The following is a 23416-nucleotide window of genomic DNA, read 5'->3' on the forward strand; positions in this document are numbered from 1 at the left end:
TTTTCAGAGTTTAATAAATGTGATCTACTCGAAACTGACACAAATTGATTTAGTCCCACCAATCTGAGGACGACTGTGGTTGAACAGAAGGCAGTTGGGGAGAATTAAGTGGGAGCTGTCAAGATTAAACAAAGCTCCCCGGTGTGTGGGGTAGAGTAATAGATAACTGAGGCTTCGGCATCCAGCGTAGCGGCTCACTGCAGCCCCGGCAGCGATTCAGGTACACGCTGATGCTATAAACCAACATCAAGTAGGCTTTTTAAGATCCGAGGGATGTTTCTCACCAAAATCCACTTCCAATCTGTGATGTTCTTTTAATGGACTTTCTTAAAGGAAGGACGGGCCTTTTCATTTTAAAATAGTGCTTTAACCTCTGCTCTATTCCTGTTGCATTTGATTTTATAAGCTAGAGCTGGTTTACTAGGAGAAACTTTTATCTTCAAGGCAAAGTTGTGTTTATCTACTCATTAATTTAGGGTGTAGTGGGAAACGCTTGGACCTGGAGGTCGGACAAAAATGGGTTTGAATTCTGGCACTTCTGTCGGCTAGCCAGGTGACCCTAGGAAGCTTTCTTTTTACTTCCGATTCAGTTTGTTTACTGAGTTGCCTACCAGAGTCATTTCTCATATCACTGAGTCTTCAAAATCTTACTGAGGATCAGGTAGTGGGCTACATTTTTTAAAAGTTTTAACTGTTTCAGCCTTTAAAAAAAATTGAAAAACTGAAGAGCATAAAGAACACCAAAAATATTCTAAAGATGAATATAGTGAATACATATTTATCTACCAGCCAGCATAAGAAGTAAAACATTAACAATACTGTTGAAGCTGCCTGCATGCCAGTTTCAGTTAGGGATTAAGGGTAACAGTGGCATATGTGTATTTTCCTCTCAGGTAATGAGAAGTTTGGAGGTAGGCATTCGTGGGACCCTGGTTTCTCGCTTTGTGCTCCTTCATCTTTAGAGTGTGGCCCTTGTTTCCATGCTTACAAAATGGCTGCTGGAGCTGCAGCCATCACATCTGAGTTCCAGGAAGAAAGAAAGGCCGATGGCGAAAGTGCTTTTCAGGAAGGTCCATCTGTTGACTCCCATTCCAGGGACCAGAATTGTACTGGAAAATGTAGTTATTAGCAGAGACCATTTTTCTGCCATCAAAATGTAGGTTCTGTTAATGAGGAAGAAAAGAAAGGTTATTAGGTAGGCAGCTAGCACTTCTCCCTGAGAGGTAAGCAGCATCCTAAATTACTGTATGTGCATGTATCCCTCAGAAATATATATGCTTATTTTACATGTTTCTAAACTTCGTGTAAATGGTAGATCCTGGAAGTGTTCTTCCACAAGTTGATTTTTTTCTCCTTCAGCTGCCCGTCAGAGTCACCTATGTTCATGTGTGGTGTTCTCGTTCATTTATTTTCCCAGTTGTAGAGTATTCCAGTGTGTGACTGTACCGTAGTCACTTATCCATTATGCTGCTGTTGGGCATAGAAGATGTTTTCAGGTGTTGCTACCGTATTTACTCTCTTCTGCTCCGCTGATCAGTCGATTGATTGATTTTCCTCCTCATTGTGGGTGTTATTTTCCTGCTTCCTTGTACGTCTGGTAATTTTGGTTGGATTCCAGACTTGTGAATTTCACCTGGCTGGATGCTGGTTTTGTCTTCCTGTACATGTCTGTGAGGGGACCTAGGACACGGTTCCTTGGAGACCGCCGGTCCTTTCAGTCTTGCTTTCGTCTGTTACGGAGGACCAGGGCAGAGTTGGGTTAGGACTCCTTTTGCGCCGCCAGTAACGCAAACCTCTTCCAGTATTGTGCCCAGTGGCCCGTGGATTCTGAGGTTTCCCTCTCTGACGGTGGGAACAGGAATTATTCTCCGCCCTGTGTGAGCACCCGGGACCGTTCCCGCTAGTCCTTCCGAGGGTTTCTGTCCTTGGCCTCGGGTGGCTTCACTTCTCACTGAAGGGCCGGGGGCACACTCAGCAGATTTCTGGAGCTCCCTGCCCGTGCAGCTCTCCTCGCTCGGTCTCTGCCCTCCAGACTCTTGACATCTTGGTGCCTGGACTCCCAGCCCTGTTTTCTTGCCTCGGAGAGCCTGTGGGCTCTGCCTGGGCCTCCGCGCCCTGCAGCACGGCCTGGAGACTCACGGTGTCTGGCAGATGGAGGGCTCGCCTCCCGTATTTCCTCTCTCGTGTGGCCACTGACTGTCCTGGCCCCTGTTCAGTGTCATGAATGCCGTTGGTTCATGGAGATTGTCCAGCTTTTTAATGGTCCCAGGCAGGAGGGTCAATCCAGTGCGTGTTCCTGCTCCTTGGCTGGGAGCAGGAGTCCTCATTGTGGTCTTAACTTCCTTTTTCTAATTACTGGAGGAGTTCAGCATCTTCTCACATGTCTTCTGACCACGTGGACTTCCTCCTCTCTGAATTGTCTGTTCATCTCGGCCTGTTTTTTCCGTGGAGATATCTTTTTCTTAGTAACTTGGAATAGTTCCTTGTATACTTTACGGGTTAATCTTTTGTCAGCTTATATTGGTTGCTGCTGACTTCTTAGATTTAATTATTTTTTCATTTTTAAAGTTATGTTGTTTTTGATGAACAGAAATTTTAAGGTTTAATATAGTCCAATTTGTCAGTTTCCTTTCTGATCAGTGTATTTTTGTTCTGTTTAAGAAACCATTCTTTATCCTGAAGTCATTAAGATATTCTACTTATGTTTTCTTCTAAAAGCTTAAAAGCTCTTTTCTATTTAGGTCTTTAATTTGTTTGGAATTGATTTTTGTGTGTGGTGGGGATAAGGACCTAATTTTCTAATATTTTTTTCAGTTGGGGTTACCAGCTGCCTCAGCACCATTTAATGAATAGTCTGTGTGCAGAAGAGTTAGCGTAGCTGGCCTGAGACCCGCCTTCTGCAAGGCCACAAGGTGGCCCTTGGCTGGTGTCTGGGAACAGGATTTCGAGAGGGCTCCCGCCGCTCCCAGACCTGATGCAGGGCCTCGCTGCGCCCAGACTGCGTGAACAGTGTGGTTTGTGCTGCACGCCCTCCTTCTGCGGGTCTGGAAGGTTGTGTGCGCCAGGCAGAGGCTGCCTACGAGACCAGCCCCCAGAAAACCGTGGACTCTGGGTCTCCAGCAGGCTTCCTTGATAGACAGCATGTCACACGTGTCATCACAGCTCACTGCTGGAGGAGTTCAGCACGTCCTGTGGGACTTCCCTGGGAGGGGACTCTGGAGGTGGGCACCGGGTTCCAGCACACTTGGCCCCATGCCCATCCCTTTGCCCATCCTGCTCTGGATCATTTTGCTGGATAAATCACAGATGTGAGTACTAAGTTCTGGGTCCTCTGAGTCCTCCTAGCCAGTCATGAAACCTGGAGGTGGTCTTGGGGACCCCCACATGCTGTCCTTTCCTTGCTGATAGTAAATTAGTCCCGAGAAGCGGATATCGGGCAATGTGCTTAACTACTCTTAAACATTCATTTCTTCATCTAAACATCTAAGCCCTCCTCCCTTTCAGGTGCTTTATGTGATGCCTGGCACATACCCTGTATTTCACTCAATAAATGATCATTAATAACCGTAAGAAAGGAACAGGTGGGGCCCACTTGGTGGCGTAGTGGTTAAGTTCGCGCACTCCGCTTTGGTGGCCCAGGGTTCACAGGTTTGGATCCTGGGTGCAGACCTACCACCACTCATCAAGCCGTGCTGTGGCAGCGTCCCACATAAAATAGAGGGAGACTGGCACAGATGTTAGCTCAGCAACAATCTTCCTCAAACAAAAACAGGAAGGTTGGCAACAGATGTTAGCTCAGGACCAATCTTCCTCACAAAAAAAAAGAAGAAAAAGAAACAAACAGGTAAAGTGCTAGGTAGTTAAGAGGAAGATATTAAATATTCAACAGTAAATCTTTCAGGTGAGTATATTTGATGTTTTTGCAGTTAGTGAAATAAATTTTCCCATAACTATTTAAAGTTGGCAATCATAATTTTTTTTTATCATCTTGGAATATTTATAGCTCCTTTAATATCTTTAGTTAGGAATTTTCTACCTTCCTAATTTTGTCTGAGAATTAAAAATCCTGAGGTTATGGGGCTGGCCCTGTAGCTGAGTGGTTAAGTTCACGCGCTCCGCTGCAGGTGGCCCAGTGTTTCGTTGGTTCGAATCCTGGGCGCGGACATGGCACTGCTCATCAAACCACGCTGAGGCGGTGTCCCACATGCCGCAACTAGAAGGACCCACAACAAAGAATATACAACTATGTACTGGGGGGTTTTGGGGAGAAAAAGGGGAAAAAAAAATCTTTAAAGAAAAAAAATCCTGAGGTTATTTAACAGGCTTCACATTCCTGCCTTTGTGTCATGCTATGAACTGAATATCAGTGTTCCCCCAAGATTTGGATGTTGAAATTCTAACCCCCAATGTGATGGTATCAGGAGGGGGCCTTTGGAGGTGACCAGGTCAGGAGCGGGGAGCCCTCATGAATGAGATTAGTGCTCTTATAAAGTTAGTCATGTCTACAGTTATTTGAAATGTCTGTTCTACAAGTATTATGGTCGTTTCTGCATTGTTTCTCTATTCGTGTGTTTATAAGAATGTCTCTATTTTGTCACGTTTTAAATACTGTTGACATTGGCTGTAGATAGGAGGTCAGCACACACACAGTGGTTGGCATCATATACTAGAAATTGTAAGCTGCAGCACAGCTAACTGTGACCCCTCTCGTAAAATGCCAACAGATGTCTTATTTGTCCATTCAGTGCCTTTTATCCCATAGAAATTCACAAGCCCGACCTGCTTTTCGATAGTGATTTTTTCCTGGTGGCTTGTGCGCACAGATCAATAGTGTCCAGCTAATTTCTTCCCCTAATGAGGGGAAGCAAATAATCATGCCCGTTTCAGAAACTGCTCTGAATTGAGCTTAATGCCATAAATCCCATCCGCAGTGAGTGGAGCCCCTTTGTCACTCGTAATGACTGCCATCTCTCTCCACGCGCTTGGGTTCTCTGCAGCTCTTCATAAACAGTTCTGTCTCAATTCACTTATTCTATGAAAAAGCATCCAAAGGAGGATTTATTTTTTCTGCCCGTTTTTTAAAGTCTGGCATAAACCCATACGAAGTGTCTCTGATGCCATTTATGAGGCAGAACGGTTCTTTCTGGTGATTTACCCTCCCGCTGTCCTGCTCCCTGCATTGTAAGTACCATCCAGCTAGTTGGCCTGAAGTTATTGGCGTATTTGGTCCAGTTGAATCCCATTATATTGCTGTGTCAGGCAGTTCTCCTGGGTTAGAAATGGGAGTGTTACCTAGGATCCTGCTGCCTCCTTAGAGCTATTAAGCAAATTAGTTACTAAGCACGTTGAATTTGTGTAGACCCTGACCCTTGTCTACTTGGATCAGGTGAGGAAAGCTGGTGTGTCACTTAGGAAAGTGTTCGGCTGCAATTAACAGGCCCCCCAAGTCTTGGTAGCTTAAACAAACAGGGGTCCACAGTTCAGCAGCCTGGCAGTACCTTTAGGGACTGAGTCTTTCCTTCTTTAAGCACCATCACCCTTAGCATTCTGGCTTTCATCTTCCCGCTTGTTGCCTTGTGGTCTCAAGATGGTTGTGTTGGCCACATGGGTCCCCGTTTATCAGGAAAGCAAACACTTCCCTAGGATTGTGCCCTCTGCCCACACTTCCACCCTTAGCCCACCCCCACCACCAGTGGACTTCTGAGGTCCCATCCGTCAGATCTGGGTCACATGGCCATTCCTGGACTCCAAGGCGTCTTGGAAAACAAGGAAGAAGAATGTGCTTATTATCATAGTTCTTCAGCTGGGCACGGCACAGTGCTGTCCTGAAGAAAATTGGGTTTCTGTTGGAGAGGGAGAAGGGGAAATGGATGCTGGGTGCATGGTTGGCAGTGTTGGCCACAGATAGGTATTCTCAATCTCTCTCTTTCTCTCGTACACCACACCACACCCACAGAGAGATATCATATAACCACCAGAATCCTCTTTGCCAAACTCACTTACGTAGCTTATTTTTCTTACATAATAACAAATCTAAAAGTAGGCACCTCCTGGCATTGAATAAGTTTCTTAACACCTCGCCATCAGTGTCTCTGCCGTGTTCTTGTTACTTTCCTCGTGGTTGCAAGATGGTTGCTATAGCCCAGCCGTCTCCTCCTTGTTAAGAGAAGGAGAGTAGAGGGAGAGTGCCACTGACATCTGACCCTTTTGTCAAGAAAGCAAGTTTCCCTGGAATCCCCCCAGACAATTTCTGCTTGTGTCACTTTGTCGCTTGGTCACTTCTAGCAAGAAAGGAGCCTGGAAACCATGTGTGTAACTTCTCTGGCTTCTATACTAGGGGCGAACAAGGGAGAAAAAGGGAAGAAATGGGAGTTAGGCTAGCCCACCAGTAGTGGTCTGTCCCACCCCTCTTGCCCCAGCATTTATGTGAGCAAGTACTTTGTGTCACTGGACAAGTCGGGAAAGCTCACCTGCTTTGGTTATTTGTTGAGTCATTCATCCATGTCCAGTATGAGCCAGCCTCTGTACTAATAGTCACTCTACACACGTATTTTATTATTCATTCTCATGACAGTTCTGGCAAGGTAGACATTATTACACTTATTCTGCAGTTAGAAACGAAATCTCAGCAAGAGTAAATGACTTGCTTAAGGTTATGCGGCTCTGTAGGGGCAGAACCAAGACTCAGCCCACACTTACCTCCCTGCAGAGCCCCTCGCCTTCCACCACGCTACCCTGCCTCCCAGAACGGTTATAGCTGAGCCTGGGAAAACTCCTGCGTTTGACTTTTCTCTACCAGGGTGCAATGATTATTAGCCTGTGGGAGTTTAGCTTCTCCAGTAAACATATTTTGGCAAAAACAATTTGCTAATAATATTGCAACTGTAATTTGGGGTGATTTTATATTTGGGGTCTAATGAGGTGACGTTCATTTTGTGAGCAGGGTTATAATTCTTAGTACAGAGCCTTGTATGGTAGGCTAGTTAATAAGCATTTACCCAGCGGTTAGTCTGTACTCTTAAGACTAAATAATTTGCATAATCTTTTTCTGTATAAGTAGGTAAGGCCCTTTGCCAGAAGCTTTTGCCCTTTATTTTTGCTGAAAGTCCAGGCATTCTTGTTTCAGAATATATGAAACAATGATCATCTGTATTCATGTCCACAGCTTACAGTAATGCATTTGTGAACGAAAATATTCAGAGACATTTTCGTCCCTGTGACATGTTTTTAATAATGCGTGTGGTTTTTTCTGATTATGAAAGTAATGGATGCTCGATTGAAAGAAATTTGGGAGGAGGAAGAAGAATGAGAAAACTCACTCATAATTCTGTACCACCCGGAGGCAATAACTATTAACACGTTGGGCATATTTCTTTCCTAATCTTTAAAAAAATTTTTTTGCATAGCTGAGCTCATACATTATTTGCAGTTTTGTGTGCTGCGATTTTTCTTGTAACAGAAACAAGCCTTGTTATTACAAGCAGCACCGTGAATGGCTGCATAATGTCCCTTCCTTAAGAACACACCATCTTTCATCCTTTTCAAATGCTCGCTAAAATAAAACAATGGTAGGGCACCTTTAAGACAGAAACATTTTCTTGATGGATATGCTTCAGGATCTGCCTTTTTTACTCCACAACACTTAGTACCACTTAACATCCTACATGTTTTGCTTATAACTGTACTGGTCGTCTGTCTTTCTCCACTAGAGTAGAAGTGCCGTGAGGGCAAGAATGTTTGTTCCGCTCTCATCTGTGTTCTTATTGCCAGGGCAGAGTAGGTGTTTATACGTATTTGTTAAGCCAGTGGAAGAATACTAAGTGTAAGTCACTCCTCAGTTTTCTCGTGGTCTTCTCTCTGGGTTAGAATTTACTTTGATTCTTTTGAACACAATAGCTGGAAATTTCCGGACAACAAGAGCCCAAATCCAGAGGTTTCTGAGCCTCTTCCTCATCTGTGGACAGTGCTGGGCAATATGTGGATGTGCTGCACGTGGTTTTCAGCCCTCTGCTGATGGGGGTGGTTCTCTGAAGGTCCAAGCCGCCCCAGATGTAGGGACCCGTCACCCTCCCATGCCCAGCTCCCTGTGACAAAGTCAGAGCACAGAAGTCCAGGCAGCCAGCTCTGTCAGGCTCCAAGGGCCCAGGGGATCTTGTTTCTAAGGTGGGAGGTGGTCTGACCCATTTATACCTCCCCTAGGGCTGAAATGATGGCCCCTAATGATATCCAGGCCTAACTCTCTTCCACCCTTTGAGGCAGTTTAATCTAAATATAACTTCTTTCTCACTGGCGTGCGAGGGGACCGGCCCTTTTTAAGTCTCTTGTAGAAACGTGTCATGAGCATGTGAGCACAGCTTCTGGACAGAGAGAGACTTCTCTCAGCATCTTTGCAAACACACCATCTTCCCTTGGTTTGTTTTATTTATGTAACTAACATTTGTATAGGGCTTGCTGTGTGCCAGGCATTGTTCTAAGTGCTTCGCAAAGATGAACTCACTAATCTTCGGAACAATCCTATAAAGCAGGCAGTATAATTATACATATTGTTGCACTGTGTATAATTTATCTTTGGGGAAGAGGCACCTGGATCTTGGTACAAATTGCTTTATAGTCATGGCCTGCTCATCCCGTCATCTCTTTTCTCAAGAGATGAAAAGGGAAAAATAATAATCTTTTCATGGACCGTGTTGTAGGGGCAGATTTTCAGGCCCCTAAAAAGGAGTTGCGCCCAGGGTCTCCCGGACCTCTGCGTACTGGTGACAGCAGCGACTTTGGCCTTCTGGCTGACCCTCCAGACAGTACTCCCCACTTCTTCTTCTCTGCCTGTTGGCAGGGTTCACCCCATTTCCTGTCCTGCGTTTTCCTGCCTTGACTGGTCTCTGGAGTCTGGTGCTGGGCATGGGAGAGCCGTGGAGCAGGAGCTAAGATGGAGGAGCCCTTTGACCTTCGGCCCTGGCTGATCTCTGTTTGCCTTGAGGCTCCCTCTTGCGTTGTGCTCTTCACAGGGTACACGCCGTGATGCGTGACCCGCATTCAGCTTCCACCGCTTTCCTCGTCTGCTCTGTGAGGGGTCTCGTGGGAACCCTGCAGACACTTGGGGCGCTTGAACTACATTCTGGGGTTAGACGTTTAAATACCTTCAGGGAGTAGAAAGTGGTTTTTTTAGTTACAAAAATTATTGTGTAATGGTTTATATGGGTTATAGAATTGCTATTTCATAATAAACAAAGATAGTGTTGTGATTTGGAGTTTTGCTTTTTGATTTAGTTATTCATCTTTGTCAGCATGATATACACATGTGGATTAAGGAGTCAAATTGTTGTACACGGAATGTTATGAGCAGCAGCAGCTCACAACCCCTCGCCTGCCTATTGCTCGCTTCCCAGAGGCCATGACCGTCCATGAGTCCACCTGAATTTGTTCATAATCACTTCCATAGTTCTAATTAACATGCTCGTGTTGTTATTTCTGGATCTGCTTACTGTTATTCATTGAATTTGCATCTCCATTAAATCTTTAATTGTGGTTATATCAGTATTCAATATTTATAATAGTTCATCTGTATATATGTTATTTTTAACGTTATTCATAGCTGAGCCATGTAATATGCCTTAAATATTTTTCCTGAAAATTTTGTTTTTTAAGTAAAATTTCTTAGGTTTTTAAATGTACTAATTCAGCCTCAATCTCTTCCAAACATATAAGTGTATAAATTTCCTGTCAAGAAACTTAAAAATATTAGGCATTCTATCAGTTTCAGCTTCTGGAGGAAATTTCTCCCATAGCCTCTTTTCTCTGACTGGTTACTCTAAGCCTACTGACTGCTGTCACCCCGGGATTGCCATTCCCATTCTGGGGACTGGCCTCCTTCACGTCTCTCTCACGTTGGATCCCTGCTTCCTTCCTTTTTAGATGGACCACATCCCGTCGTAGCTTCTGGAGAAGAATTTGTATCTGAAAATATCTCCATTCTGCCCCCACGTTGAAGTGATAGTTTGGTAGTTTGGCTGGGTATAGAATGTTAGGAGAGCCGGCCCTGACGGCCTAGTGGTGAAAGTTCAGCGCTCACCACTTCGGTGGTCTGGGTTCAGTTCCCGGTCATGGAACCACACCACCCGTCTGTCAGTAGCCATGCTGCGGTGGCGGCTCACACAGAAGAACTAGAAGGACTTACAGCTAGGATGTACAGCGATACGCTGGGGCTTTGGGAAGGAAAAAAGAAAAAGAGGAAGATTTGGCAACAGATGTTAGCTCAGAGTGAATCTTTCCCTGCAAAAAAAATAATATATATATCTATATATAAAGGCAGCAATTAATAGAAAAAAAAAGAAAAAGGAACATTGGGTAAGGAGTCATTTTTCTCTCAGGATTCAGAAAGCTTTGCTTCCTTGTCTTTGCTCATTCTGTATTTTAAGATGTTCCGTCCCATTCTGATTCTTGACCCTGGATTCTTGATCCAAAGGATTGTCTCTTTGTACCCAGGATTCTGAAATAACACTGAGGTACCTTGGCGTGAATCTGCTTAATCTGTTAACAGCCATGGCCTTGAGTTCTGAAATCTTTCTGAATTGTTTCATTTCTGATTCTCTCTGACTTTTTCTGTGCTCTCTGGTGGTCATATTCTTCAGGTGTTGGACTTCCTCTGCTGGTCCTCCAATATTCCTTTCTTTTTTCCCATTTTCTTCCTTATTCTACTTTCTGAGATATTTCCTCAACTTATCTTTTAAGCCTTCCACTGAGATTTTCACTTCTTCTACAGTAGTTCTAATTTCCAAGAGCTTTTTTGGTTGTGATTCCCTTAAAAATAGCATCCTGTAATTGTTCGATGGATGCAATATCTTCTTTTCCCTCTCTGAGAATATTCATGATGGTTTTTTTCTTCTCCAGATCGTCTCTGTTTCCTCCCATTTTGATTGTTTTGGTGTGTCTTTTGTGTTGGACACTTCCTCAGGTGTCTAATGATCCGTGGCCGCCTGCTCCAGTTTAAGAGTGCAGGACACGCAGACAGACAGACAGACACACCAACAGTGCAGCACTGGAAAGCCGGTTAGACCCTTTGCATGTGGGAAACTTGTGTCCTGTGGTCTTCACCGTAGGCTGGTGAGGGTTCCCCCTTCTCCAGTATCAGGGCCCTCAGGTCTTTTCCTTTAGGTTCTCAGATGCCCCAGAGTAGACTCTTCCCTCCTCCTGCTGGGGGCCTCCCCTGGCTGCTCTTCTGCTGAGGGCGGATGGAGGGAGAAGTCTGTTCTCAGAATCCGGGTAAAACCGTTCACTTCATCCGCCTGTCTTCACTACGCCCCGAGCTGTACCTGCTGGCTCTGAGAATCCCCGTTTACTCTTTACAAATCTGAAGCCCACTCTGCCAACGTGTGAAAGGCAGCGGTCTGGCTTCATGGAAGGTCAAGCCATCTTTCCCTTTTAGCTCTCTTTCACTCCCATTTCCAAGGATACCTGTCCCCACAAATTCCCGGGCCTTTGGGATATTTGTAATCTAAAGCAGATTTTTTTTTTCATTGGTTTTCTTTACTTTTTTTTAAATTGAGGTTTGACATAAATAAAGTGAAATGCAATTGATCTGAAGTGAAGAGCTTGAACATGAGACGCCACCCTTACCCGCCACTCAAATCCAGATGTAGAGCATTTGCCACGTGCCGGAAGGCTCCCTCTTGCCTCTTCTCTCTCAGTAACCTTTCTATCGCTACCAGTTGAGTTTGCCTGTTCTTGAACCTCATAAAAATGCAGTCATGTAGTGTGTGCTCTTCTGGCTCATTTTCTTTCTGGCTTTCTGGCTCCGTAACGTCTGAGATTCATCCATGTCCTTGCACGTAGCAGCAGTTAGTTCTCTGTTACTGCTGTGTAGTATCCATCTAATGTTTGTATCACAACTTATTTACTCATCCCACTATTGATGGAGATCTGGGTCATTTCTCTTTTGGGGCTACTGTGAATCGAGCTGTGATAAACATTCTTCACGTCTTTTAATAGACCTGTGCCCTCGTTTCTCTGGGCGTATTCCTGGGAGTGGAGTTGTTGGGTCATTGTGAAGATATGGGTTTAACTTCGGTAAATACTGCCTGAGAGTTTTCCCAAGTGTGGTACCAAGCCAATTGCTTCTTGACTTTTCCACTGCCAGCCGAATATTTAGCTTTCTAAGTCGGCCAGGCCCATTACCACTTGTCCATCTGCTTTATGGTTTCCCAGTTTCTCTGGCTGTTTTCTCCTCTCCTATTTATCATTGTTCTTGAGAATTTACTGTCTTTGCGGTAGGGTTTGTGGACAGAGCAGAGCTAAGTGTGTGCTTTCAATCCACCATCTTTGACTGGAAGCCTCTATTAGGATTTCAGGATGGCTTTTAGCTGTCAGTCTCACCAAATATAATTACCCCGTGTTTTCTCTGAGTCATTTCTGCTTAATGGTTTTATAAAATCAAGGTTTTATTGCTCTCAGCCTTTCACAGCTGAGAATTGTTTTCAGGCATTGTTTTCCGCGTTCTGCATTGCCATCAGAGTGACAAGATAACTCTGATTCCACGTCTTTATCAGATAGAAAGATTAATAAAGAACACAGACTGAAGTGCAGTTTGTGGGATTCTTTCCCTTAAATATTTTTCCTGAGTTTGCAAAACCCTGAGTATACCATTATAGTTAGGATTTTCAAGTTGGTCAGATTATGTTCGAGTCTAGGCCAATCTGAATACCTCAACATTTAACCTTGTAATATCCCAACGTTTAACTCTGTATTATCCCAAGCACGTGTCCTGGGTGTTCCCCTCGCCCCTGGAACTTCCTCACCATTTTGGTTTGGGTACATTAGGACTAGGAGGCACAGTGAAAATCCTCGAGCCTTGAATTGCAAGTCAGATAATGTTTCCCCAGAGAACCAATGGTGTATGTTGACCCCCACCCATCCCCTGGACTCCCTCTGGGCCTTCTTCCCGTGCAGAGATGGTGACAGGCGGGGTGGGGATGGCAACAAGGAGTCCCAGATGCCTTCTTTGCTCACAGTGGTGGTGACCACCCCAGCAGACAGACAGGCACGCTCAGTGCCCGAGATGGTCCTGAGTTCTCAGCCTCTGGACAACTCATCCATTTACCACCCAGGCCCTTCCCCAGGAGAGCTGACCCTTTGTCCTTTCCTTAAATTCCTCTTTACCCATCCCTCCTGCATCACTGAACCGGCAAGACCGGTTTTCTTCTGCTCTGGTTACAGTTCACTTCATTTGATGTGGTTTTACTCATGAGAATAGTAGTAGCATCAGGAGGGGCCCCAGGCCCCCTGGTCAGCCAGGCGTGTAGTGTGTAAGAACACAGTAACAGGGTTGTCTGGATGCAGGAATGCAGGTGCTTAGCACGTGGTAAGAACTCCATGGATGACAGCTGACATCATATTTATGATTTCTTCTTACAGAGTGAGCTTCTGAGTAACCCAACAGAGTTCTGTGCTTCACTTGGCCAAACTCAAACTGTGACCTTGGCTCACCTCACTCTTTCTTTGGGGTCTCAAGAATATAATCAACCTGCAGACCCTTCATCCTTATATCCTCTGCTTCTTCATATATCAGAGCTATGTTATCCTAAAACCACTAATTTAGTACATCTTACTTCTCTTAATGTAACAAATAATATTTCTCAGTTTAGATAGCCACATAATTATGTCTTTACTGACCCTCTAATCAGATGCATTTAATATACTTATTACTTTACATGATACATTTCTCTCTTCTATTAAATTCCCTTATGATTATTGTTACACATGGGTATAAATAGTGGTTAGGTTCCCATGCTAGTTGGCAAGAACATTTTTGAAAGGAAGAAAAGTTACAAAATCTGATAACAATAACAGAAATCTCAGGTGTTTTGCTGGGAGAGTAAAGAGTATGACTGGGGAGAGAAGCTTGGTTGTAACTCTCGTGTAGTTCAATCAGTCCGTTCATCTGGCTGGTGGACTAACGAGGTTTCTGTGAGTTCGCCTGAGACCGAACCACCAGTTACAATGTTATTTCTGTGACAAATCCCAGTTGCCTTCCAAGCAGCCAGGTGATGAACACACTTTTTGCAAAACCGCAAGAAATTCCTAAAGTGAAGACCATCTGAGAGGTTAAAACACTTTTATAATCCTAGTGTCTTTCCCTCTTTTAATAATGCTGGATGCTACAAGGAGGGTAATTTACAAATCAAGAGACCTTTGCAAGTTAATAAATCTGTATTATAATGTTCTTAAGTGCAGAATTATGATGAATTCAGAAACTATAGAGCCTCATCTTTGTTTGAGGAATTGATGTTACTTCATCAGAGTGGAGCGCTTAAGTAAAGGTGGCTTTGATATCCAGTATCTCCCCGACAACTCCAATGACCTCCTGGTACCCTTGGCAGACTTGACAGTTGGTCAGAGGATTTGCTGCTGCATCTTCCCTGTCACCACTATCGGGAGTGCAGGTCTGAAGGATTAAACTGGATACATTCAACAGTGTCCAGAACTCTCCTCTATTCAACACACATCTGGATGTACTTGCTGTAAACCCAGGGGTCAAGTAGTTTATTGTCAGAAGACTGGGGATTATTCGCTCTTTATTGTCACTTAGTGGATGGTTCCCTGAGGGGCGCTGCGAGAATGGTCCTTAGCATCCGGTGGAAGTGTCCTTCCTCCTGACAACTCCAGCATGAGCCTTGTGAGCTTCGCGGGGAAAGGGACCAGGTCCGTCTCATTCATCACACTGTCTGGGCCACCTCGCCCCGTCCACGTTATGTTGTTTCTTTGGTTTTTTTCCCATTAATTGAAAGTAGATCCAGCAAGTTTACTGTTGCTGCTTTATACCTGGGGAAGTTAAGGCGGCACGCAGTTAAGTAAGAGGTGGCGTCATGGTGACAGGACTGTTGTCCCTGTGAAATATGTGTGAAATGCTTGCCTTGGTGCCCTGGCAGATGGAAACACTCACTAATGAGAGACAGTGAGGGGCATGTGTATAACTGATGCCCCGTAAGATGCAGCTGCTTGGTCACAGAGTGGAATTAGAGCACCAGGTCTCCCCACCTGGGAACTCCGGTAACTAGCCAGTCCCCACGCCAGTTCTCTGGGGCTGAACCCTGGGTCTCTGCCGCTCAGCTCCGAGCCCTCCTCCCCGTGCCCTCCCCTGTGACTGCCGTCAGCCGTGTTTTGCTCATCTGTAAGTGGCAGTAATGAACAATGGGACTGATGTATGTGAACCCAAAACAGTGTGATACCCCCCTCCCAAACCCTCTCTTTATGCTTTAGCTTTGAAGTAATACACATCCCTTCAAACTAAACATTTGTCAAGAATCGTTATTTTAGAGCTGGCGATGCTGGTGATGGGTAAATGCAGAACTCTATGCTGTTACAAAATGGCAGGGATGCTTCAGCTGGAAAACAAATACCGCCATTCTGTTTCAGGGGTAGTGTTGAAATATGCAAGTTTTGAACTGGGCAGGGTTTTCAGAAGGTGTCTCTTGCCTAAGATGCCGCAAGGCCATCCATCGCACCATCCAAGGGGTGATGTGAGGGTCAGATGGGATAAAGTATAAGAAGATGAGATTAAGTTTCTGAAGTTTATGAAGTCTATGAAGATTAGTCTTTGAACTGTTTGTGATTGGGAGAGGTGAGCAGTGTGACAGGCTGGTGACATGCTGCAAAAGCTCATGGCGGTGCTGTGTGAACTGACTGTACAGGGGCACTCTGGAAGCCAGAAGCCATCGGGAGGTTATCACCATCCTCTGGGCATAGGCTGTAACCAAGGAGGATGAGACTTGGTCTTGCCGGGTCAGTGATGCAGGAGGGATGGGTAAAGAGGAATTTAAGTAGAGGACAAATGGTTGGCTCTCCTGGGGAAAGGCCTGGGTGGTAAATGGACGGGACGTACAGAGCCTGGGGGCTCGGCAGCGTCTCAGGCACTGAGTGTGCCTGCCATCTTGTCCGTCAGTGCAGTTGCCACCACTTGGTGAGTCAAAAAGGTGTCTTTGACTCCTCACTGCCATCCTTGTCCCACCTGTAGCCATCTCTGGGCAGGAAGAAGGCCCCAGCGGGAGCCCGGGGTGTCAGTGGGGGAGGGTCAACATATACCATCCCATCTTTGGCAAGTGTCATTTGACTTGGGCTGCAGTGGCAGCAGGGGAGGCGACACGCACTTGGACGGGTTTGAGGAATGCTTGGGAGGTGGAACCTGCCAGACGTGGTCTTGGGCTGGACGTGGGCACTGAGGGGGAGGGAGTGATCAGGCAGCACGCCTGGATTTCTGAGTCGGGCAGCTGCGTGGATGGGGGTGCCTTTTCCTCAGGGGCTGGGTGCTTTGCAGAGGAGGGGGCCTGGGCGGAAAAGCACTGAGGAGGAGCGAAGCATGCTGCCAGCCCATCTCCTATTCCCGCCGTAGCAGGCAGAGTTTTCCAGAAAACATTCCTTCTCCCAGAGCAGCAGAGGCTGTAGGTGAGGAAAGCGCAGCTGCTCAGGCCGCGTCCCCCTGTCCTGGCTCATGGGGAGTGCGTTCCTTTCCCGTCGGGCTGCAGTAACAGGATGCCATGCACTGGGTGACTTAAACAGCACAAGTGTGTTGTCTCACAATTTTGGAGGCTAGAAATCTGAGATCAAGTTGCCGGCAGGGTTGGTTTCTTCTGAGGCCTCTCTCCTTGGCTCGTCTTCTCCCTGTGTCCTCACGTGGTCCTCACCCTGTGCATGTCTGTGTCCTGATCTCCTCTTCCCATAAGGACACCAGTCATAGTGGATTAGGGCCCACTTTAAGCTAAAATTCAGACCTCATTTTAACCTAATTGCCTCATTAGAGACCTCTCTTCAAATACAGTTACATTCTGAGGTGCTGGGAGTTAAGGTTTCAATATGAATTTGGGGAAAACAATTCAGCCCATAGCAGGTGGATGCTGCTGCTCATGGCAGCTTCCCAGATTGCAGCAGACCGTAAGGCACACCTTCAATGGCCTACAGACTGGCCACAGCTCTGTTAGGGAAGGAGACTTTAGAAGACAGAGGAAAGATGTGGGGGGAGTGTGTGTGTGTGTAGCTGGATTGTGGCTGAGTGGATAAGCTGCTGCACCTTCTCTTCTTGTCGGAGAGCCTGGACTGACAAGGAAAGATTCTGAGGCTGCCCGGCTGAGAACCCACTACTGAGATCAGGGAAAGAGGGACGAGAGACGGGTGCTTGGCGCATATCCCAATGTCTTCTTGTTAGTTTCTGCACTCAGCTGATCCCACATTAGACCAAAGCCGCACGTATCAAGCATCCTCACTGTGCAAGGAAAATGCTGCTGGAAACTGCTCCTCAGTGCACAGCCCTGCCTCAGGGGGCCGTGGTGAAGGCAGCGTCGGTGTGAAATTCCAGGAACAAGGAAGCCCCTGAGAGCTGGGCAGGCCGTGAGGACTGTGCAGCTCTGAAAGGATCTGGAAAAGTCCGGCAGGAGTCTTGCTGGCAGGAAGTTCTTCCCCGTCGCAGATTGATCCCCCTGCCTCCCAGCACCGGCCTCCACTGGAGACATCATTTGGTTTGTAAGTAACTGCTCCTCGAAGGCCGTATTGATTTTGTTGTTCTTGTCACTGCCGCCTGTATTGAGTGGGAAGTCCACTCTGGATCCCCTGCATGAGTAGAAGCTCCGTTAACAGCCCGTTGCATCACCTGACTGTTTCTCTGCTTACTAAGGTCGTCCCGCTATTTAATTTACATTTGCCTGACAGTGGGTGAGTGTGTCATCATCACTTCTTAACTGAGTCCTTGTTCCTCTAGGAACCAGGGAATAGAGAGGTCTTACTGTCTTTAACTCAGCAACATCCTTTCTTGTCTGTTTGCTACAGAGACAAGAGTTTGCTTGTTTTTATTGAGGAAAAAAACAAGACGAAAAACTTCTTACTATAAAATAGTAAATAGGTGCATAGCAGTGTTGAAATCCGTTCGAGGTGTCTGTTGTTTAGACAGCCTCCGCAGAGGAGAGAACATGTTCTGAAGGTCTCAGGTGGGTGGTGTTGATGTACTTTGCTGGTGGGATTTTGCTGTCACTGTGTGTTGCTGGCTGGGATGGTGGTCACAGGGGAGAGGAGACACACGGGTCCACTGTTGGTTTCTTGTTCTGTCTTTTCTGTAACCAGGTTATCTTGTCCAGTACTTTACGGTAGCTTCCGTTCTCCTTTACCCCCAAAGGGGAAGAAGAAATGTGTATTATCGTGATATTTTGTGCTTGGCAGGTAAGCACTAATTTTCTGCGGTCTCAGCCTGCGCTTCTGGTTGAGGTATCCTTGAAGTGAAGACAGTGGTTATTTTCACTTCAGAAGATGGATCTCTAATCTGGAAAAAAAACCGACAGTAACGCAGACACCTGTGTTCTTGGAAATGAAGTAACCCACCTGGGTTCTCAATAAACAATAAATTGTAGTGCATTAAAAGCCTAAGAAAAGCTACATGGCCAAGAGCTCATCTCATCCTTCCGAGGGTTTTGCCATTGCTGCTGAAAGATTACGGAATATTCCGTGGAGAGCCACCCAGACACATTCTGATGTTTACTTTTAAGCCAGCACGCCCAAAAGAGTTGCACTGCAGAATGAACAAACTGGGCGTGACGTTTTTATCCTAATAACAACATGTCATTTTGTTTAATCGTGTTGAGCTGTGAACGAAGCTTTGCACAGAACGTGTATAAAATCGAAAACGCAAGTTAGTAGCAAAGGTACAGAAAAGAAGTTTCCTTAGGCGAAACAGAGATCCCTGGGAGAGAGTGCTGAGCACACAGAAGCGGAACACCGCTTTGAGGAAGGCTTACGGCATTGAAGCCGAGCCACAGTGGGTGTCTGATTTCAGGTATTGCTGAGAAGAATACGGAAGAGAATCTGACACTCTTGTTTTTTAGGGCAGAGGCTCCCTTCTCCACAGCGGGCAAAGCCACAATGAGAAAGGCCCGGTCCTGCACTGCTCTGATCAGTCTCTCTTGGGTGCCATCCTCTGGGGAGAAAAATGATGCCAGGTGCTCAGCAAACCTTCATCCCCTGAAGACAATGAGCTGTGTGAAGGCATCTGGGCTCTCGTCTGGGCTTGACTGGGATCCTCTTTTGTCCACGTCTAGTGGTGGTCTGATAAAAACATACGTGCGTGCGTGTGCACACAGTGTAATGTATGTGTAATGAACACACGTGTGGTTAGTTACATGTGTTTAATTTTTCAGGTAATATGTGCACATGGGGAAAGGTCAAATCCTGTATATGGGCAGGTGGTGGTAAGTCAGTCGTCTCCCCACCCCACATGCCAGTTTTCCTCCCAGGGACAACCATCAGTTTCTTGTGTATCTTTCCCAGATACATTTCTAAGCATATTTGCATATTTTTTCCTTAGATTTTATTTTCATAATTTTGTTTATGTTTTTAATGGAGAATCTATTTATATGGACCAACGTTCAAAAGTTACAAAAGAATGTATAAAATGTTCCCTCTTAGCCCAGTTTCTCTCCCTAGAGGCAGCACATAATACCAGTTTTTAAGACATCCTTCCAGAGATAGTGTATGCACATGTGCATGTATATTTCTTCTCTTTTCTACATAAAAGGTAACAAATGATGCACAATATATTGATCTTGCTTTTTCCCTTCGTAGAGACAGTCCACCTCACTTTTTGTGGCTGCATAGTGTTTCAGTGTATGGATAGATGATCATTTATTTACCCAGTCTCCTCTGTGTGTTCATTAGGTTGTCTGTGATGATATGCTACAGGACCAGGGGTAGGGTGAAGTGAGGGAGGCATCTAGGGGGCAGAATTTAAGGAGGCACTTGCTCTCAGGGTTGTACAAATGCAGAGCCAGCACTTGCACAAACCTGAGAGTGAGTGCCATCTTAAATTTTGCACTCACCCTCCTCATCCTACTCCCAACCCTGCCCTACTATGCTCTTACAAACAGACAGCAACAAAAAATTCTTGTTTCTACATTAGGCTTTTGCACGTATTGTTGGAAAAATTCCAACAATTGGGGTCAAAGTGTATGTGGGTTTTCAAATGTGAATAAAGGAAATCATTTACACTCCAGCCAACACTACAAGAGGGGACCCATTTCCCCATGCTGTCACCAACAAACTGTATTATCAACACTTCTTGATTGTTGCCAGTTGGATGGGAAACACATCAAGAAAAACATGGTCAAGCTGACTAATTGTTTAAAAGAGATTGAACCTGAAATCATAGTCTTGCATCTCAACGTAGAAACTCGTAATAGTACATAATAGACACTCCCCAAATCTAAGCTCTTTTCATTACTCTGGTACATACTCTCTTCCGGCCCCACTTCCCAAAAGGTGCCGGGTTCTCTTTCTGACCTCTCTGCCTTCCCCTGCCATTCCCTTTGCCTAGGAAAGCTCCTTTCTGTCTTCAGCAGGCCCTAGTTCTTCCTAAGCCTTTTGATGCTCAGTTGGAGGGTTGCTTCTTCTGGGAAAGCTCTCTCACCTCCTAGTAATACTGGGTTGGTTATTCCCACCTTGTGCTTCCGCAGGGCTAGTGCTGCCATCACATAACTTCATAACTCGTGCAATGCCATGTGGTCATCGCCTGTTTCCATGTCTGGGCCCCCTCTGGACTTTGAGCTCCATAAGAACAAAGATAACATCTTACTTATGCTGGTGTGGCCATGATCTGGCACACAGTAGGACAGCAGGTATGTGTTGATTAAATGCCTAGCTGAAGACAAATAATTTCTGTTCTTTTAACCCTGTGGTGACTGGGGCTTTTTAGATTTCGCCTCTGGCTTTGAAAGAGCAGTGACTGTATTTAGAGTTTAACTGTGAAACTCCCATTAACTTTTTATTAGGTTGTATATTTAAAATCTCAAATGGAACCAGAGATTTAGGGGCATAGCCGCTGGTGCCCAAGTTCAGATTTAAAATGGAATCTTAAAGTAAAAAGAGGCAATCATTCTAAATAAGACCTTTTCATGCATCTGACACCCTAGAAGCTCTAGACAGAAATGCATCGTGCTCATTCGTTCCTCTTAGGGGACTTGCCAGTATCAGAGGTGAATCTGCTTATAATTTCCCGGAACTTCTTTGTCCATGAACATTGCATTGTCTCTTGTCAGCATTAGCCTTGGGCAATGTCTTGCATGTACCCAGTGCCCAGTAGCATTTTGTTATTGAATATTCTATCATTATGTATGTGCACGCCTTATAGTAGTACCAAAGATGGCTCTAAAGAAGATAAATATCAGAGAGATGATCACTTTGGGGGGAAAATAATTTATGGAGGACTTTGGCCAACAGTAACAATTCAGACAATGACAAAGCATGTGCATATTTTTCTCTTCTCTGTTTTCTTATTCAAACAGGATAAAGTTTGCAAGTATTTAGATGGTCTCCTTCCTTTCCATTCCTATTATCACAGCCCTGTTCCAGTCCTTATTACCTCTTGGCTAAAAACTGTAAAATCGCCTCTCTGCCAGCGCCTGTCCCCTCATTCACCTCCCTCTAAGCCATCTCATCTTCCTTCGGCAGATGAATCCTCCTGAGGACGCAGTCCTCCTAACATGACATACTTCTCGGAACACGTGCGGGCTCCCACATCCTCACTGCCTCCCTTGCCTGTGCAGTGCTGGCACACAGGTGGTCAGGACATTATTTTCAGAAGTACACGTCACCTTCAGTCTCGGGACATGGGCCACCCCTGCTGGGTTACAGTCCAGTCGCAGAACAGCCAGCATGATTGTGAGTGTGTCTGCAGTGACAGAATCCCAAATAAGCTTTCCTAAAAAGCTATTAACTTCTTGAGTGGTAAACTGTGGTCTTAGTTCTCCTTGACTCCCACTTACCACAAGCTGTTCCTAAAATTTGTAGGGAAGTTCAGAGGACCCAGAACAGCCAGAACAACCTTGAAAAAGAAGAACAAAATTGGAGGACTCACACTTCCTGATTTTAAACTTACTAGAAAGCCACAGTAATCAAAACGGTATGGTACTGGCATAAGGATAGACATATAGATCAATGGAATAGAATTGAGAGTCCAGAATAAACCCTCACATTTATGGTCAGTTGATTTCTAACAAGGTTGCCAAGACAATTCAATGGGGAAAGGATAGTCTTTACAACAAATGGTGCAGGAACCACTGGATATCCACTTGCAAAAGACTGGATTTGGCCCCCTACCTCACACCATATACAAAACTTATCTCAAAATGTATCAAAGACCAAATAAAAGCTAAAAGTATAAAACTCTTAGAAGAAAGCATAGGCACACATCTTGATGACCTTGGATTAGACACTGGTTTCTTAGATCTAATACTGAAAGCACAAGTGACAAAAGAGAAAGTAGATGAGTTAGACTTTATCAAACTTGAAAACTTCTGTGCTTCAAAGGACGTTACAAAGAAAGTGAGAAGACCACTCAGGGAACGGGAGAGAATATTTGCAAATCATATGTCTGATAAAGGACTAGTATCCATAATATATAAAGAGCTCTTACAACTCAGGAATGAAAAGCAAATAACCTAATTTGAAAGTGGGCAAAACATTTCTCTAAAGTAGGCAAATGGCCAATAAGCTCTTAAAGAGATGCTTAACATCCTTAGTCATTACATACATGCAAATGAAAACCACAGCGAGATACCACTGTGTGTCCACTAGGATGGCTATAATCAAAAAGATGGAAAATGACAGGTATTGTCAAGGATGTGGAAACGTTGGGACCCTCATATGTTGCTGGTAGGAATGTAACATGGTGCCTTGGGAGACAGTCTGGCAGTTCCTTAAACAATTAAACATACAGTTACCATGTGACCCAGCAATTTCACTGCTAGGTACATACCCAGGAGAAATGAAAACATGCATCCGTACAAAACCTTGTATGTGGCTGTTTATAGCAGCGTTATTCATAATAGCCAAAAAGTAGACACGACCCGAATGCCCATCACCCAATGAATGGATAAAGAAAATGTGCTATATCTGTACAATAGAATACCATTCAGGAACAAAGGAGTGGAGTACTGATAGAGGCTGCCATATGGATGAACCTTGAAGTTACTCACAAAAGACCACATATTTATGATTCTAGTTATAGGAAATGATAAAAGAATTTTTTAAAAACGCCTTTCTGGTTCTATCTTTTCTTTTCTCCATTTTCTTTCTTTCTGAGAGTGGAGAACTTAACTTATGCATTGGCCTTGTCATTTGTTTTATATCTGTTCCTATTAAAATTATATGTATCCTTATTTACCTAACAAGATCTAATTTTAGTGCATTTTTGATTTCTTAAATGTCTTGTTTTCCTGATTATAAAAGTAATTCATACTCATTATAAAAATTCAAACTTGGCAGGAAATTGAAATGTTTTCTGTCATTCCATTCCTCCACAGATAATTACTATTACTAGTTTGTCCATAGTTTTCTGGAAATTTTATCTCTGAATATACTAACTTGCTGGTCTGTTTTCAACAGAACTATGCAT

The 23416-nt window shown here is 44.8% G+C and overlaps 1 protein-coding gene across 6 annotated transcripts in view; it reads left to right on the forward strand.

The window, feature by feature from the left end:
- Positions 1-23416, forward strand: part of CPPED1 (calcineurin like phosphoesterase domain containing 1) — a 103452-nt gene that overhangs the window by 43208 nt on the left and 36828 nt on the right. For 2 of the 6 annotated variants that reach the window (XM_005598904.4, XM_070231002.1), the window contains exon 3: positions 20478-20639. The exons of the other annotated variants lie outside the window; for them this stretch is intronic. In XM_005598904.4, the coding sequence (XP_005598961.3) occupies positions 20478-20639 (162 nt within the window). The remainder of the gene's footprint in view (positions 1-20477; positions 20640-23416) is intronic. 6 annotated transcript variants of the gene reach the window in all.

This window comes from Equus caballus, chromosome 13 (assembly GCF_041296265.1).
Source record: "Equus caballus isolate H_3958 breed thoroughbred chromosome 13, TB-T2T, whole genome shotgun sequence".
NCBI lineage: Eukaryota > Metazoa > Chordata > Mammalia > Perissodactyla > Equidae > Equus > Equus caballus.